Source organism: Rhinopithecus roxellana, chromosome 1 (assembly GCF_007565055.1).
Source record: "Rhinopithecus roxellana isolate Shanxi Qingling chromosome 1, ASM756505v1, whole genome shotgun sequence".
Taxonomy (NCBI): domain Eukaryota; kingdom Metazoa; phylum Chordata; class Mammalia; order Primates; family Cercopithecidae; genus Rhinopithecus; species Rhinopithecus roxellana.
In genome coordinates this window covers 111153667-111173162 of record NC_044549.1, presented here as the reverse complement: position 1 = coordinate 111173162, position 19496 = coordinate 111153667, and the positions used below count along the sequence as shown (strand labels likewise).

At 39.8% G+C, this 19496-nt stretch overlaps 1 protein-coding gene across 2 annotated transcripts in view; it reads right to left on the bottom strand.

Moving 5' to 3' along the window:
* PLOD2 (procollagen-lysine,2-oxoglutarate 5-dioxygenase 2) overlaps positions 1-16986 on the bottom strand; it is a 92344-nt gene extending 75358 nt beyond the window's left edge. Inside the window, exon 1 of one of the 2 annotated variants that reach the window (XM_010363398.2) lies at positions 16533-16986. In XM_010363398.2, coding sequence (XP_010361700.1) covers positions 16533-16641 — 109 coding nt within the window. In that variant the 5' untranslated portion in view covers positions 16642-16986. The remainder of the gene's footprint in view (positions 1-16532) is intronic. The other variant, XM_010363399.2, reaches the window with a different exon arrangement.
* Positions 16987-19496: the final 2510 nt, after the last annotated feature.

Below are 19496 nucleotides of genomic sequence, written 5' to 3'. Positions count from 1 at the left end.
AGATTTCCCAAATATTTTTCTCTTCATCAAAATAAAAGCAAATGTTTTTAGCTGTATCATTTTAAATACACACACACAAAACCGAAAACTAAACTGCCATGGTGGCATTATAAACCCAGACAGACATGTATTAATTCTATTCCAGCCATTCCCAATCTAGTTTTGTCTGTGTGTTAATTTGAACACTAAGGTACCTCTACTTACCACCTGAAATTGTCACCATGAGCAAAACAAATGAAATTTTAAAATAAATAAATACCACATTAGTTGGGGTGTCCCAACTCCAAATAATGTGAGGAAGATCAACATTCTAATTTGAATGTAAGATACTCCTCTGTAGATTTGTTCAGCAGGAGTTTCAGCCATAAGCTTAACTACCGTTACTGTTATGAGCAAAGAAACTACAAAAGTAAAAAACAATTACATAAAAAGTAAACTTTCAAATAAAAATCGTGAAACATAAATTTACAATTAGAAAGTACAATTACGGTAATTCACAAAGTTTTCTTTTGTACTTTTGTTATCATGAACTTTTAAAAGGCTGAGTCAAATTAAATCCTTCCTTCCTTAATGAGCCAGAATTATTATTGACATTCTCAAAATCCAGAAGCTGTGAGGAAGCCCCACTGTCTTTATCTCAGAAAAGTGACATTAGTCAGCCAAGAATTTACTGAAAGTTATAGGGTGCTGTATAAAATAAAAGCACTACTGAATAAGAGATGAATAAATAACTATAAGTCAAATATCATAAAATTGTAATTAGGATTAAGTTGTACCATGCTGTCTCTTCCATAAAAGTTATGATCCACTGGCCTTAAAACAATAAGGATGGTGAGGGCACAATAAATTTTGATTACTTAGTTGCCTCTATTTCATAGTTTAGTTTATTTTTTCCCATGACTTTCTTAGAAATTGCTCCTCTTAAAAGCTGAGAACGTATTCAACATGCTTAGAACTTTACAATAGCGCTCCATGTTAAAAAAGCATGTATTTCATGTAATGCTAAGCCCTTACTGGGTCCCTATTGTCAAAAACATCCATAAAATTTTAAAATAATTTAAAGCTTTGCCAAGCTTCAAGAACAATTACTGAAGAAAGTCATGAGAAAAATCAAATATTAAAGGTGCATTTCTCCAAGTTCTTTGGAGCTGAACATTTGGATGTAAATTATACCCTTCCTCTAAGATGTGTTCCTATGAGATCAGAAAAACAGATGGTCCTCTCTCTATCACTTTTGGATGTTTCCATTGGTAAGCATGGTCAGAAGGATATGGTTTACCCTACACCAGTGTTCTAGGGTCAATCTCACACTTTGTGGGAACTGGGAAGGAGGGTGGGTAGAGGGAGAGGGAGGGAGAGAGAAGGAGGGGGGAGAGGGAGAGGGAGAGGGAGAGAGAGAGAGAGAGAGAGAGAGAGAGAGAGAGAGACAGACAGACAGACAGACAGACATATTGACAGCAGCAAAGGCTGTGGCTGAATTCTGCATTGTTGGTATAGTCACCAGCCTCAAGGGCATCAGGAATCAATGGAGACAGCTTCTCCATCCCTGGGTTACATCTATGGAAGCCTATTTCTGAATTCAATACTTCCAATGGTGGGCTACTGATTCCCAGCTGGGACAGAGGTAGGAGCCTCCTAGTATGGTCAGCTATTTCTGCTATTCTAGAAGTCACAGTTGGAAGCTTTGCTAAAGCCCATTCTTCCAGGCTTTCCAATAATTGTATAAGCTTGTAATTACTTTGTTAAATCTACTTTTGTTCAAGATATCTAAAATGGGTTCTTCATTTGAATAGAACCCAGACCAACATAGGGTGCCCACTTATATCTTGTTAGTTGTGACTAGGGCAAGCCAAGGGTTAATGGACTGTCCCTCTGTAAGGCCTATAGGCAGAGAAGCTTCAGAGGCTGGGAGTTCTAAGGCACAGCAATTCAAGAGATAGAATCTCTATCCTCTTGCAGGTTAAAATCCAATTAAGAATGTAAAGTCAGTTCATATGAAAAGACTGAGGATAACATACTAAATACTAATTTAAATCACAGATTATATATTTGCAGAGAATACTGTAGAAGCTCAACACTGAAGGGACAATAAAAATCTACAAAAAAAAACTAGAATATAAGATTTAATATATCTATATTCAGTTTCTTAGACTGGAGAAGCAGAGACTGTAATGAGGGAGAGTTCAAATAGATTTTCAAGGAATTTTCCAGTTATAACAAAATGATTTTTTGAGAACATTGCAATAAAGTGTCATCAGAAACAGCTAGCTAAATGAGCCAGATAGAGGCCTTAAAAAATGACAAACAGTATTTTGACAGTCAAGGAACCTGGAAATATAATCCCCCCTCCCCCAAAAGATGGGTAAAAGCATGATCTCTTGACTGGATAGTGAGGAATCCAGTATGAATAGGGAGTGCAAACTGGGAAATGATAATAAATACATTTGGAAATAGAGAAGGCACTAGAAGCAGGGCAGTGAAATCAGAAGTGTGCCATCAGACCGTAGCAGAGTTTCTCAACTTCAGCACTACTGACATTTGGGGCCAGATAATTCTTTCTTGGGGTGGGGGTGGGAGAGAGTGATGGGGTCATGCTGTGTAATGCAGGACGTTTTAGCAGCGTCCCTGGACTCTACCCACAGGATGCCAGGAGCACCCACTGCTCACAACAAAATGTCTCTAGATGTTACCAAATATTCCAGGGGGGACAAAACCACCCCTGGTTAAGAGTCACTGAACTCAAGAAAGATGAGACAAGAAAAATAATTTCAGAAACAATGATAATTATCTAATTCAGTGATGTATACTGAGAGGGGGCTGCAAACACATCAGTGAAGAGGCCAGGCCTCTGCTATGGTGACTGGAGTGCACAAGCACCCCATACAAGGAGAGGACTCTTCAGAGCCAGTTAACTATTGTTGCCACATGGGAAGGAAAACCCAGGGTTTCCAGGCCTTCTTTTCCTTTGTTTTCCTCCAAGGCAAGAAAAATTCTGATTTTTAAGTAAAATTGCCAGAAACATAGAACTTAATTTGAGACTTTGGAAAACAATATGCAGGCTAGATATGACCCTGAGGCTACCAGAGTCCTGCACTGTAGACTAAGATAGTGACAGCTTGGAAGGTGTTTAGGAAGATACATTTATGGATCCAGATCAAATAAATCAACTATAAAAAGACATTTGAGAAAAAGAGGCAAAGGTGAATTTCGATAGGTATTAAATAACATTAAGGAATCACTGCTGAATGCAATAACAATATTAAAATCATGTTAAAAATAATCTTTACCTGTTTCAGATATCTAATTATTTATACAGGCAGGCAGGGAGTCACATACACACACACACATACACGCACACACACACATTTTCCACTACAGATGAAACAAACAAAAAAAGATGGAGACAAAATAATGAGCAAAGCAATATACCTGAATACCAAGAATAAATCAGAGGAATGAGAAAAAATGACTTCAAAGTTTGAAGTTCAAAGTTAGAGGTCTCTAGTCTCCTTGTATAGTGAGCACCCTCTGGCTATATCAAGAAAGCAAGCACTCCTCTGCACTGTTTCTGCATTTGCCCTAATATTTTAAAAACATCATCCCAAATTCTTTGTAATATACTTAATCATAATAAAAGAGGAAATAACACAACTTTCCAATAATTCAAAGCACAACAGACTTGTACCTCAATTTATCAGAAATATGAAGTGATATGAAATACACCCATGGCTGCATCAAAATATTACAGCATCTATATTTCTGAATCTCTGCTGATTACTGAAGTAACCAGCTGACTTCCTGAAACCAAATAAAAAACTTCAGCACTATACACTGTCTCAGTGTATATGCTGCATCGGGGTCCATGCACACTGGACCACAGGCTGAAAGTCATAGCATGCAAACAATGGCTGAGATATTCCATTTGTTACAGTTAATATGAAATGCTACAACCACAATAAGCATAATCCAGATAAATAAATCCCAAGGATGAAACTACCCAAACCATCTTTCTGTTCAGGGAAGAATTCAGTGCCACATTTTACATAAGCAAAATTTCCCTTGCCAGCACCCAGCAGTGGCTTCTAGTTCAGATTTTTCTGAATTATTTGTGAACTCATTCAAGTCACATATTTTGTAATTCTGTACCACACTTAAAAGCAACTTCCCTTCCTCTGTTTCACTTACCCTCTCACTCCCATCACCTCTTCAAACTGAATAGGACTCTTTCTCGAAAGAATTTTCTACAAACCAAATATGCTTCGAAACTAATGTAAGTGTGGGATATTCTGAGAATTATTAAGAAAAATTCATGCCTTGCATCAATAAAGAATTTAAATCTGGTTACAGAAAATGAGATATAATTATCAATCACAGTTATTTTTTAACTTTGTGTCTATGGTTCAAAAGTAGACTTCTTAGTTTATCTTTTATCAAAACATGAAAAAAAAATCTCACTTATCCACTCTGCCACAACTCATGGAGCTGATGGTACTGGTGCAATACAGCCACTCAGGGAGGAGGAGCTCGGTTTTTTAGGATATTACACTAGTTGTTTAAAATGTAATACTTCATTTAAAAAAAAAAAACATGTTTATGCCTGAGGAACATAAAATATCAAGTGATACTAAACAATAAGATAAAACTTAGTTATCATTTTAATAAACCAAATTTTTCTTCAACCTAATATACTGTACAAAAGAAACAGCTACTGGTTTTTATTTGCTTATTCAATAAATACTTGTTAATTTCCAAAAACCAACACCCAGGCTAAATACTTCTGTAATACTTGCTAATTTTACACTTAGAAAACAACTGTGTAGGTAACTATATACGTTTTTAAAACTAAGTTACCTTCTTTCCCTTCCAATTGTTCTGTTTGAACTGCTTCCTTCAATTTACATCAAATCCATCTGAAAACAGTAGGAAAAATAGCCAGAAAAAAAACCACTGCATACCACCATCTTCTCCAAAGATTAAGTTGCAGAGTGTACCACTCACTAGATATGCTCCATTCAAAGATGCAAACACATGTAGAACAAATGCTGCTGTGACAATAACAATAGCAATACATCGAAGAAGAAAAGTCCAGATTAAAAGGTACTCATACTTTCTATTCCTTTCTCAAGGCTCAACAATAATCTCCATGGCTAGTAAAAACAAATGTGTACATACTCATACACACGTATACATATGCACATAAGTACTTTTCTCCCACAAACTGATTTTGTTTTTATTTACCATGTTTTCAGTTCACTAAATGCAATCATATTTTAAAGATAATGAATGAATCTAAAAGTTGAATCTAGGTATTCTGATGACTATTTACGTAACAAGTTAGACAAGGGTCCCCAATTTTTAAGTAGCACATATCATAAAACTTCACTTTAATTTCTATGTAGCCTTTTAAAAAAAATGAGATCATGTTTTTTTTCGAGAATATGGATGGAGCTGGAGGCTATTATCCTTAGCAAACTAACACAGGAACAGAAATCCAAATACTGAATATTTTCACTTATATGTGGACGCTAAATGATGAGAACTCATGAACATAAAGAAAGGAAAAACAGACACTGGGCTCAACTTAAGGGTGATGGTGGGAGCAGAGAGAGGAGCAGAGAAGATAACTACTGGGTACTGGGCTTAATACATGGGAGATGAAATAATCGATACAACAAACTCCCATCACATGAGTTCACCTGTGTAACAAAACTTCACATGTACCCCTGAACCCAAACTAACAGTTAAAAAAAAGTTACCAGCATAATTGTTATTAATTTATTTGACTTAAAGTTCAGAACTAAAACAGATGAATATAAGTTTATTTTTTTAACAGCTTACAATATTTAAATGTACTGAAGAGGATATGGTTCCTCTCTGAAAACAGAAAATAGCTTCATAAAAACACCAGACTGTTTTCTCTTCTCATATAAAAACACTTGGAATATTTTTAAATGTCAATTTAATTCTAGTTATTCTTGGCCTACTGTCCTGCATCTAAATCAAATCTAATTAGAGAAAAAAGCAACACCAAGTCCTGGCCAACTCCAGATCTTGATACAATAACCAGTAGAAAAAGTAGAATTTAAAACACAAAACAACCTTATATCTATGCCTTCTTGAGACCTCTTTTCTGATTCCTGCAGCACTCTGTCTCTACCACCATTCTGACACTTAAAAGTCAAGAGCCATTAGCCAAGCACAGTGGCTCAGGCCTGTAATCTCAGCACTTTTAGAAGCTGAGGTGGGCAGTTCACCTGAGGTCAGGAGTTCAAGACCAGCCTGACAAGCATGGAGAAACCCTGTCTCTTCTAAAAATACAAAATTAGCTGGTCATGGTAGTGCATGCCTGTAATCCCAGCTACTCAGGAGGCTGAGGCAGGAGAATCACTTGAACCCCAGAGGTGGAGGTTGCAGTGAGCCGAGATCTCACGCCATTGCACTCCAGCCTGGAGGAGAAGAATGAAACTCCAGCTCAAAAAAAAAAAGAGTCAAGAGACATCAAATCACAACACTATAAGGATCACAAATTACAAGTGAAAACTGAAGAGGCTCAAGAATTGGCTCAAGGTTGGTGAGTGGAAGGAGGAAGGATGAGAACTTAGATGTAGGTTTCCTGATGCCAGATGTGTATGTTCTTCCCTGTAGCCCAGGTTGCTTACCCCTAAGTGCTTCTTTGATTTGCTCAGTTTTACATATACATTATTTTCCCTGTAAGAATCTTAGAATTTCAATACAGAACAGGAACTGAGCCTTGTGTGGTTTTTGTTTGTTCATTCTGTTTTTTTTTTTTTTTTTTCTCTTTTTCCTTCACACAAAGCAACAAAACACAGACTAGCCAGTCAATAAATACTCCAATTATATTTTAAAATATTAATTATCGGCCGGGAGCGGTGGCTCAAGCCTGTAATCCCAGCACTTTGGGGGGCCGACATGGGAGGATCACGAGGTCAGGAGATCGAGACCATCCTGGCTAACACGGTGAAACCTCGTCTCTACTAAAAAATACAAAAAAATTAGCCGGGCGAGGTGGTGGGCGCCTGTAGTCCCAGCTACTTGGGAGGCTGAGGCAGGAGAATGGCGTAAACCCGGGAGGCGGAGCTTACAGTGAGCTGAGATCCGGCCACTGCACTCCAGCCTGGGCGACACAGCGAGACTCCGTCTCAAAAATATATATATATATATATATATATATATATATATATATATAAATTACCAAATTTTCACAGTATTACACAATGGGAATTATTGTTGGCATACATTTGCATCTAAAAAGTTAAAATGCTGTTAGTTACCTCTAAAAAAATTGTATTATGAGAGAATTTGTAAAGCTTAACTAAATTAATGTAGATTTACTAAATTGCGTAGGCTTATAAAAGCATACACAACTTGCTACTAAAATCAAGAATTAATGCAATACAAAAATTGTTATGGGCAACAGCACAAAAATTTTCTACTTATTGGCCGGGCGCGATGCCTCACACCTGTAATCCCAGCACTTTGGGAGGCCAAGGCGGGCGGATCATCTGAGGTCAGGAGTTTGAGACCAGCCTGACCAACATGGTGAAACCCGTCTCTACTAAAAATACAAAAATTAGCTGGGCATGGTGGCACACGCCTATAACCCAGCTACTCAGGAGGCTGAGGCAGGAGAACCACGTGAACCCAGGAGACAGAGGTTGCAGTGAGCTGAGATCACACCACTCCACTCTAGTCTGGATGACAGAGCAAGCCTCTGTTCCCCCTCACCAAAAAAAAAAAAAAAAAAAAAATTCTACCTATTGAAGAAAATAAAGTGCCCAATGGCTAGAGTTATGTTAATATGCAATGTGATATATCCTTAAGAAATGACAAATATACCTAGACCATCTATTAGCACTTGTCTACCCATGGATCTCATGGACTCCAACCATGGAGAAGAGTTGTCTGTGTAAAAGAAAGTGGTAGGAAGAAGTGAGGAATGAGAGTGAAGAGGGGAGAAAGAAATGCTGGGCAAGGGCACAGAACTCATGAACCCTCAAAATGTGCCAGGTGTGCAGGTATATAACTATACCAAAGTCAGAGGAGAGTAAGAACTCTGAATCTCTACTTGGTAAATCTGTTCATTTCTTTGCCTCGGTGATTTTCCAGTGTGGGGTTTTGTTTTGTTTTGCCCTTGGTTACTTAGTAAAGTCACTGTTTAAAAAATTCCAACCTTGTCTAAACCAAACTAAGAAGAAAAGGAGGATTGTCCTTCTCTAGACGTGGCCGGCAGGAATTCCAGAGGCCCTGGACCAGCAGGACATTCTGGTCACCACTGTGGTGCCAGCTGGAGGCCAGGAAAGAACCAGTACAGCCAGAGCAGGAGAAGAGGCCTCTGAAGACAAGGAGCCTCAGATCTGGCTTGGACGAGACTGGAAAATCCCATCAAAGAACCTATCCGCCCTCTTCACAACAACAGTGCTCTAAGACTTCCCCAGGTGATCAAATTAAGGAGAACATTTTAGTCTACCAGTAAACTGTTAGCTGGTTCCCTTTTTAAGAAAGAAATAATTTAAATTCTATATTTGCCAAATTTTTAAAGATGAAATAGCTGTTGGTATCAGTACATTGCTAGAAACAGGAAGGAAAGATTTAAATGCTTAAAGAATCTGTTAGAGAATGCATTTAAAAAGACCTAAATGTTATGGGCTCCCTTCTTAGCCCTGTGTGCAGCATCTCTAAGTATTTTGCATCTGAAACCCCACAAAAGCTGTGGCTCCAAATCATTTAAAACAGAATAGTCAATGACAGAGTAGCCTTGCCTATGAGACACTGTGTGCTGGGTCTCCAGAATAAAGTATAGCTTCTGGATCTTTTCTTCTCCCAGGCCAGATCGATGCCCTAGCATCAGAAAGCCAAGACTGCCAAAATCCACATTATCTATTCTGCTTGTTGCTGTGCCTGTGGGAGGGTCAAGTTGTGGAGCATGATGCATATTCAGTATCTCCTTACTGCACTTGAGTGTTCAAGACTGACCAGGAGTACTGTCAAGAACAATAAAAATTATGTGTACTTAAAAATTCCTTTGTCCCATATAGAATTTTTACCTGTCCACAGCAAAAAATAAAAATTAAAAAAAAAATTTAAAAAGTAGAAAAACAGCATTTAAATCAGAGGAAATTCCTGTCTCTCACTACCCTAAGGAAGGAACCCTAAAACAGGTTAGCAGTAACTAGAAAGCAAATGAGAAAGTTCTTTGCAAAAATTTGAGAATATAACCCCAAATTAAATGAGCAGATGATTAGTTAATGCACCAGGATGTCTTATGCACACAAGATAATAAAAGCAATATTAAAATCAATAAACTATCAGTATAACAAATGATATTTAATTTCAACTCTGGCCTATTTTTGCAAATTCACCAATGTTTATATGAAACACATTTTCTGACCACTCCCCTGCCTCAAGTAGCCCCTCATTTTAGCCGTATGTTCACCAAGACTTTTATTTATATTAAAAGTCTATTGAGTATATTTACAGTAATAATCATGTTCTTTATCGTATACAAACTTGAAATAAGATTTTTACTTTAAACTTCTGGTGTAGACTTTTATTATAAATACAGTTCTTCAGCCAAAAAAGGAAAGGACACTCCAATGTAGTATACCTTGTCACTTCTATATTGATAATGCCTGGGGAGTATCTCCATCACTCACAAACTTGCACAGAAACTGATACTCTCTTGCGAGAAGACTAATAATAAAAAAGAACAGCAAAAAATAATAATAATAATTAGTGTTAAGGGCTCTTGAAATGAAGAGCAAAGGTTATCCAGTTGCTATTTACAGATTTTTCCCTGGTTAAAATTTAATTACAAACCTATACAAACTAAACTTTAAACCTAATTTCTTATTTATTTATTTACTTATTTATTATTATACTTTAAGTTCTAGGGTACATGTGCACAATGTGCAGGTCTGTTACATATGTATACATGTGCCATGTTAGTGTGCTGCACCCATTAACTTGTCATTTACATTAGGTATATCTCCTAATGTCATCCCTCCCCCCTACCCCAACCCCAGCACAGGCCTTGATGTGTGATGTTCCCCTTCCTGTGTCCAAGTGTTCTCATTTAAACCTAATTTCTTATAACAGAAAACAAATTCTAAACATGAAGCATATTTCAACACTAACAAATTAAGTATTTCCTCACTTAATCACATCTCATTTAAGAAATAAATGCAAGAAAGGGGAAGTATATCCATATTTTATTATAAATTTTAAAATATTATTATTTCCCTAAATCTGCCACAATATGCTACTAAAACAAGGCCTGAAAAAAATGCATGAGTCAATCAGTAACTAAGTATGTAAATGCATAAACCTGATTGTATTGTTTTGAAGAAAACCAAATTAAAATTAACAAAAGTACATTTCCCTCTTTTAATACACAAAAGAAAATCTGTAATGAAAATCTTCCTTCTGTGTAAAAAAAAACAATATATCTTTGCTCTTTGAATAGCTTGAAAGTTACTCTGAAAACAAAAACTTATTTGAGGTTACTATATTTTTAAATTACAAACAGTAGTTTTTGAAGAGGTATCTTTGTGACACAGTCGGGCAGTAATCAATTCTGTACTGCTACACCATCTTTAGTAGTGTAATTACCAAATATGGGTTGCAACACGTAGGCTTTAAGGTGGTAAGCAGAATAAAGATAACAAATAACAACAGAGTTGCAGTCCCAGCTACTTGGGAGGCTGAGGTGATGAACAGGATCACTGAGCCCACGGCTGTAGTGAGCTATGACAGCATCACTGCATTCTAGCCTGACCCACAGCATGAGACCCTATCTATAAATAAATAAATAAAATAACACAGTCTCTATAATTCTACTATTCTAGATAACCATTTTTAACTGCAATCTCAATAGCTTTGAAAATTAGTTTTGTTGGCCAGGCGCGGTGGCTCACGCCTGTAATCCCAGCACTTTGGGAAGCCGAGGGGTTGGATCACGAGGTCAGGAGTTCAAGACCAGCCTAACCAAGATGGTGAAACTACATCTCTACTTAAAAAAAAAATACAAAAATTGGCCGGGCGCGGTGGCTCAAGCCTGTAATTCCAGCACTTTGGGAGGCCGAGGCAGGCGGATCACGAGGTCAGGAGGTCAGGAGATCAAGACCCTCCTGGCTAACACGGTGAAACCCCGTCTCTACTAAAAATACAAAAAACTAGCCGGGCGCGGTGGCAGGCGCCTGTAGTCCCAGCTACTCGGAGGCTGAGGCGGAAGAATGGCGGGAACCCGGGAGGCGGAGCTTGCAGTGAGCCGAGATCGCGCCACTGCACTCCAGCCTGGGCGACAGAGCGAGACTCCGTCTCAAAAAAAAAAAAAAAGAAAGAAAGAAAGAAAGAAAATTAGTTCTGTTCAGTTTAGTTTGGTGAGGCAAGCATTCTACAGCAAATGCAAATGAGTAAAATGTAAATTAAAGAGAATATGTCACTTTAAAAGCTACCAAATTCTCAGTTAAGCCTAATTTATAGCAATGATTAAAGAAAAATAAAAATACTCTTTGATCAACCTGCTAACTATTTCCTCCCAGGAGCTCAGCCACAAATTCATAACCAGGTTTCAAGAACAAATTTCTAGAATATACTCAAGCTCTGAAGAAGAAATTTGCATCTTCTTTCCAGCTAGCAATCAGTATTTCAACCATTTTTGACCATGAGGGCACTATTTACACCAAAGAGCATGTCTTGTTAGCTTCAAGTGCTGTATTTAAAAAGATGTAACAGAGAAGCTCTATGTTTGAATGCAAAACACCATAGGAATCACTGGCAAATTCTAAAATGAAAAACAGGTCTCTGAAATGCCCAGAGCCAGCTGCTACTGTCCAGAAGCCAGCTCCTTCCCACAGAGCAGCAGATTGGCATGAAGCACAGCTTAAGTGGGAATGTCATCTCCTAAGGCAAGGTTCGGCAAAGTTTTCTGTATAGGACCAGCTAGTAAATACTTCAGACTTTGCAGGCCTCATAGTCTCTGTAACTACTATTCAGCTCTGCCTTGTAGCACCAAAGCAGCCAGACAGTATGTAAACGAATGAATTTGGCTGAGAGACAATAAAACTTTAATTTCTATAATTTTCATGTTTCATAGTATATTATTCTCCTTTTGATATTTTTCAACCATTTAAAAATGTAAACATCACTGTTAGTTCACAGACCACACAAACACAGGTAGCTGTTTGGGGTCTGCTAGATTTGGCCTATGGGCCATAATTTGCCACTCTTGCCTAGGGCCCAGTTTTCCTTCAGCCTGTGCCTACTCTTCCTCCTCCTTTTATGTCACCTGCAAACTACGTCTTTTCCCTTTTAGCAAAGCTTTCCTTTTCGTTCTCTAAGTCACTGATGGCCAGTTTCTGTTTCTTTCCCATAGGTCCCAAAAGTCCAAGAGAATAATTAGGAGGTCAGGAAAGACAAGCACAGCCTGAAGGAGCACAGCCTCCTCTTCTAGTGCTTTCCAGCTATGTGAGCTTGTGCAAGTTACGCAAGCATTCCAAATCTCCATTTCACCACCAATAAAAAAAATTATGGCACCCAACTACCTGAAAGTAATAGTGCAGTTGCCACTTTGTATTGAGTAAAGCAGGTAGAGGGAGAAATATAACCTGTGGAGAAGGGTTGCCAAACATGGTTCAGAAACAAGGCAGCAGATATTGCACTTTTAAGCTGTTACATCATGTAGCGTATGGGTTCCCAAGCAGAGAAAGGAACCTCAGTGAATTCGGATCAAGTTCTGGGGGAAGGAGAAACTAGCAACCTCATTGACTGCATGCTACTTTTCATAATTCTCAGAACAGGCCAGAAACTCAGTAAACAAAACCTGAGAATGTCTGTGGCAAAAGAACAGTGTAGACCCTGAAGAGCATAAAAATGAATAAAACTCAGCCCTTCATTTTAAAGAGTTTATAATTTATTAAGCATAAGAACCTACAGTGAAAGTAAATATGATATGTATAAACCAACCACATTAAGTTAAAAACAAAAAGAACCAAACAAAAACAGCAAGGGGAAGAATTTCCTAGGAGCTAGACTTAAACAATAAACAGGATTTCAAAAAACTAAAAAGGAACAGAAATTTGAGAGAACTATTCATCTACATATCTAGGATTACAGGACATGTGGATTCTCAACTCCAGTAGACATTATTAAATTGTTCTCCAAAAACACTGTGCTTCCACCAACGGTCAATTCCCATCCTGACATTTGGTACAATCAGAGTTTATTTTAAGATGCTTTGTCCCATGTGATGGATAGAAAAGTGTAGCTCAATTTAATTTTAATTTCTTGTCTTCACATTCTCTAGAGTTGTTTTATATGCTTGCTTTCATATGAAATAAAAGGCACAGTCTGTTTATGGATGATATGTCATTCTGTGTGGCTGAAGCACAGAATACAGAAAGTACAGAGGACAAGACCCTCTCTCTTCCAGAGGTTTCTCCAGGCCCTTGCTCTTTTCCTCTCCACCCCGTAAATTGCTGGTTTGCATCAGTAGATAGGGATAAATCTTTCCTTTTTTCCTTGAATGTACCACAGTAAATTAGAGAGTTTATAAATGAATGAATGTGGTAGAAAAATACTGGTCTTGACAGAAACATTTGAAACCATTTCCTTTATTTTTGCCCAAAACTTGGTTTCTGCCCAATTTGGATCATAGAATAGTAAGGTGCCTCAGAAAACACACACAAATTTGATTCACGTCTAGAGACCTGACGGCAAAGACTTGGCAGGAATACGTCCACCTTCTCCTTATTCCATCTAGAAGGCAGAAAAGACAGGAAAGATAAATCAGGGTATGAACCTGATTTACTGGCACTGATTAGGAAGGTTCTGCCTCTGAAAGTTCCCATAAGAATATGATTTTCAGGTAACAATTCCTATACATTATTTTCAGAGAAAATGATTATTTTAACCAAAATCTTATTTAGTCTTTCCCTGCTAAGAATAAAGTGGCAACCAAAAGGAACCAACACAGCACAGAGAACTCTCAAAAATGTAACAAAAAGCTAAGTTCTCAACTCTGGTCAACAAAGCACCAGAGCTAGGAAAAATTACACTCCAAAAATTGATGAATGTGTGTCACATTCCCAACTACAGTGGGTAAACTGAAAATCACTATAAATATTTGTTTTCAAAAATGATTTGCTGTTATCATTTCAGTAACGCTATAATGCCACACTGCCTCAAATACAAACAGATTTGTCTAATCCCATGATTCTTAACCCTGGGCAAAATTTTGTCCCCCTGGGGACATTTGGCCTTTTTTTTTTTTTTTTTTTTTTCTGGTGCTTAGATTAGAAAAGGAATACTACTGGCACCTAGTGCACAGAGGTTAAGGATACTGCTAAACGTCGATGTACAGCATAGTTCCCCAAAGCAAAGAAGTGTCTGGCTCAAAATGTCAATAGGGCCAAGAAATTGTGATCTAAACCATTTCTTCTTGATTAGTTGGGACATGTTGACAGATATACAGGGTTAGAGATGAAAAGCACTCTTCTTAAAGAACTATTAAGCTAGACAATTTAGGGTCCTATAGAAGATCTTGATATTTATGTCAACAAATAGGTTTCTATTCAGTAATTTTCAGTTGAAATATTTAAAGAATAATATAGACCACAGTCCATGATTCTGCCCACCTTATCAAGCAGTTCTCCTCTACGTTTATTAGTTTATCATATAACCTATAAGAACATCTACCTACACCGAAATTTGTAACCAAACTGACTAGTGCTGGCTTCACCTATCACAAATTAGTATTTCCCCACATTTCGATCCTAACCGAATTCCCGCCTGCTTACCAAAAGTGACCAGTCCTCAGATTTAAACAGTGGGTTTCATGTGGTCTTCTCCTGAGGAAACTTTCATATCTAAAATTCTCTTTCTCTGATATCACAATCCATTAAAAGTTTACTGTCCAGTTCCATGAAATTTAAAATCCAGAGTGAGAAGGGAAGTTGATTTTGACTATAAACATAAAGGCAGCTACAAAGGGAGGTCCTCTATTAAAAAGTAAGGGGTAGTGGCAATCAAGTGGAATAAAACATACAAAGGCCATAGAGGCCTCTTTAAATATAACAAAGTCCTTAGAGATTGTTTTATTTCCCAATTAAAGTTTCCTTGGATGTTTCAACAAAGAAAGACATTTTTCTGGGGAAGTCTTTTCGTTTTGTTTTGTTTTTCCTTTTTAAATGTCTCTACTTTCAAATTTGCTGAAGGCACTTACTTTCCACTTTCTAGATATTATGCTAGTAGAAATATTTTTAAATTATGCAAAAGTGTAGTTCAAATTTAGAGGAATCACACGGGTTCAGAAATCCATTTTAAATGGTCACATATACCTAACAGAAAGAAAAGCATCCTGTAACTGATAGAAATCCATCTGAATGCTGAAGGTTCTCAAGCTAACAAAGCAAGCACTGTTTTGTAGAAAGATGGGCAGTTCAGCCTGCTGACGTTATCTGAAACACTTAAAGATGAAAACAAAACTATTGCTACATGGATGAGCTGGACTGCAGACCAAATGTCACTTTCTGAATGTAATTCTGAAATAGAAATTTCTGTCCTTAGGCTTAAGAAAAGTTCAAGTAGAAAAGCACTCTATTAACTTGGGAGAAAAAAAAGATGCCAAAATGCCTTAACAACAACAACAAAAAAGGACATTAGAAGGTCATTCAAATGCAAGATCTAATTTCAGAGAGTTGAGCACAAAGAGCACAAATGTGGAAAACTGCAAGGATTTTTCATGTGCCACAAAAGGCAGCAAAGCACGTTTAGACAAACGTTGTGAAACTCTCTTTAATCTGGCTAAATGTAAAAAGTTTTGTTTTACAAGAACTTGACTAGACTCTCGCTGCAGTTCCAGCTTCTGAAAACAAGAAACAGCACCGGGCTCAAGAAAAGGGTAGGTAAGGGGAGCAGCCGTGTATCCGAACAGCTTCCCCTTCAGATCCCAAAGGAGGAAAGCTGCCGCCTGGAGGTATTGGGTAACCAGGCAGCCTTACTAAAAACAACTAAGGTTTTTGAGCGAGCGTTGTTTTTGGCAAGAGGGAGGTGTTACCGGCTGCTTCCTGGGGTGCTGGAAGGAATGTGTCACCATCAATTAGAAAGTACACTAAGCCCCGTGTTTAGGTCACAGAAGGAGTACTGCCTCGTCCATCACGGATAAATCCATGCCAACTCTCAGAAACGAGGGAAGAGAAAGGAGAGCTGCAGGAAAGGTGTTGTGCCCATGACCTGCAAGTCCAAAAGGAAACTCCAACTTGTTCTGCAGGGAAATTGGGGCAAGCTGAGTTCACCGAGAACTTCAAGGAGTCAACAAGGGCGGGTGCCCCTACACTTCCCCTGGGACCAGCGCCGCCCGACCGCAATTCTGGGGAAGACCCTGGCGGTCCTGGAGAGGAGGGACAGGCCCCCACTACTCACCTGGCCAGCCCCGCGGAAGGGTTGGTGGATGAATGAACTGCCCCCCCGCCGACCGAGCCTCGCGGGACAGCGGGACACCGCAGGGTGCTCACCTGTGGGGATGCTCGAGGGCTTCTCCGAGTCTGCACCCAGATAGGGATTCCAGAGGTGGAGGACGAGCGCCAGGAGCAGCAGCTGAGGCTTCACCGTGCGCACCCCCATGTTCGGCCCTCGAGGGCCGCGCGGGCTCAGGCGCCCACGGCCCCGCAGCGCTGCACTTCTCGCGAGAGCGCAGAGACCCGGGTCCGCCCTGGGCTAGCGATTGCGGGCGGGAGCGGGTGGGCAAGGCGCGGGGCCGGCAGCGTGAGCTGCGCGTAACGCAGCAGAGTCAGGTCGTCGGCTGAGGCGCGGAGCAGCAGGCGCCCGGGGCGCTGCGGTGGCCTTATAGGCTCCCCGAGGGGAGGCGACGGGGCGGGCCGCGCCCTGGCTATTGGCCGCCCGCTGACCCGCCGCCGCTGCGCGCCCGGTGCGGTCGCCTCCGCTCGCCCTCCTGGGCCCCACGTCTGGACTGTTTGCTCAGCTCGGACGCTATTTAAGGAGCTGCCTGCGGCTACGTGTGGAGACTCACGCAGCGCTTCTGCCTGGAACGGGGAAGACTGCCCTTACGTTTGGGAGTGGGTTTGGGAGAGAGAGGAGGAGCCGCTGGGAATCTGGCGGGAGGGCGGTGCTCCCGTCTGGGTTCTTCTCTGCTGTCCCAGCCCCAGTAGCTTCCACAGCAGCCGCTAAGGGTGAGAATTTGCACTTCTGTGGACTTGGATGCCCCACCCAGTCTGAAGTGACTGCAGATCTGCCGCAATCTGGTCTGAATGGAACCTTGCCAGACCCTAAGCCATGGAAATGGATCGCCCCTCATTAATTCAGGGGCAGGTTCATCACCCTGTAAAAGGAAGGCCGTGCTTTTATTTTACTCCGTAAACCGAAAGTTTTATTGTCCAGTGAACATTTCTTGCTCCGCTGCTTGTGCCAAGAGAGCCTTAGACGCTTTCCAGTAATGAGGCTTGTAAATCCTGCGGAATCAGAGCCCAACGTGTGTAATGCCAGGGCTGTGCTTACAAGATCTTCCTCCAGTCCGCATGGAAAATTACTCCTAAAGACGTGGTCGGAGTGGTCGAGGTCTCTGAGCCTTGGCCGCCACTCCTTCCATTTTTGACTGATGTCTAAGAAAATTCCCTTTTTTATGTTCTCACATTTTAACTAGCCAAGGTTTTAATTTGTTGGAATGAGTGGGAGCAAATGAATAATTAAGAAAAAAGTTTGACAGTTTTGCCTCATACATTTAATGACATACGCTATCTTATAGGAGAAAGAGTACCAAACTGCTACCATTCTGGAATCTCGTGCCTCAATTTTCGTGAAATGAGAAAAAAACAGAATTGAGACAACACCCGCTATAACTCTGGGCCTTTGAAATTAAAACAAAATTGTGGAAAAATGTATTCCATTATGATGACATTTTGTCTAAAATTCATATACCAGGATAACATGAACTTAATGCTTTCATCTTATCTTGGTAGCATTAGAAACAGGTGGAAAACTTGCAAAGAAATGTTGCCTGGGATGTGACATTTTAGAAAAGAATCACTTCCTGTGCCCACAACTAAGCCAGTTATTACTCTGTTTTGAAGGTTTGGTCTCAGTTTTTTAAAAGAAGAGGAAAACTGGAGAAAGTTCTGAGAAGAGTAACAAATAATTAAAGAAATGGAAACTATGACCTGTGAGAAGAATAAAATAAGGTTTATTTAGTCTGAAGGGGGAAAAAAAAAGCTAAAAGATGGATTCCTTAATGACAGCCTTTCATGTGTGGCAAGTACAGCTTCATAAAACTAGGCACAAAGCAAACAGCATCAGTCCTCTGAGTCCAAGGACTCCGCTATGAGTGGCTGGTGTTTTGGCCAAATCTGTCTCCAGAAAGCCAAACCTGCAATTGCCAAACTCCTTGAACTTGACTTCTTGCTTCCTTGGTTCTCCAGTATCTTTAAGAACTTGCAGAGCTACAACCTGGTTTCCTGCTCTCGCAAACCCCCGTTCCCCTCATGAATGCTTAACGGCTTCTCTGCAACACAGGGGTGTGTGTGTGTGTGTGTGTTTAAACTCCAAAAGTCCACTAATAATTTCAGGTTACTTTGACATTCTTCCTTCTCTGTTAAGAGTCACAACGTCTGTACTGTGAGACTCATATAAAACAAGTGTTTCTTTGGGATTTTCAAAATACCTAGACACTTCTAACACAGTCTGAAAGAGCCCCAATTCTGAAACCAAATCCTTCCTGCTTTCTTATATTTCCAGCCATCTGCTGAACATTTCTACTTGGATGTTCCATTGGCACCAACTCGGTATGTCTTTTTTTTTTTTTTTTTTTGAAACAGAGTCATGCTCTGTCACCCCGGCTGGAGTGCAGTGGTGCAATCTCAGCTCACTGCAAGCTTCCTCGGCCTCCCTGATTCACACCATTCTCCTGCCTCAACCTCTGGAGTAACTGGGACTACAGGCGCCTGCCACTAGGCCTGGCTAATTTTTTTTGTATTTTTAGTAGAGATGGGCTTTCACCGTGTTAGCCAGGATGGTCTTGATCTCCTGACCTCGTGATCCACCCACCTCGGCCTCCGAAAGTGTTGGGATTACAGGCGTGAGCCACCACACCTGGCCCGATATTATCTTTTAACTCATCAAATCCAGATTCTACTCAGCTCCCTCATCTCTGTTGGTACTACTGCTCTCTAACTCATATGTCCTCAGACATTTTTACTTCGCTATTCCTATCCCCTACACCCGCCAGCTCACAGAGCTGGACTCCAAAACTTGTCATTTTTTCCGCTTTATGTTCTCTCTTCATCTATTCCTTTCCATTCTCACTACTACCTCACTAACTAATGCACTCTTGAGTGTATCCTATGCCATTTCCTGTAGACTTTCCCTACCACCAGTATAATACCACTTATACCACAACTAAATGAATCATACTCCTATCCTTTTGATTGCTTCATCCCCAAACAGGTTTCATAAGAGATTTGGAAACA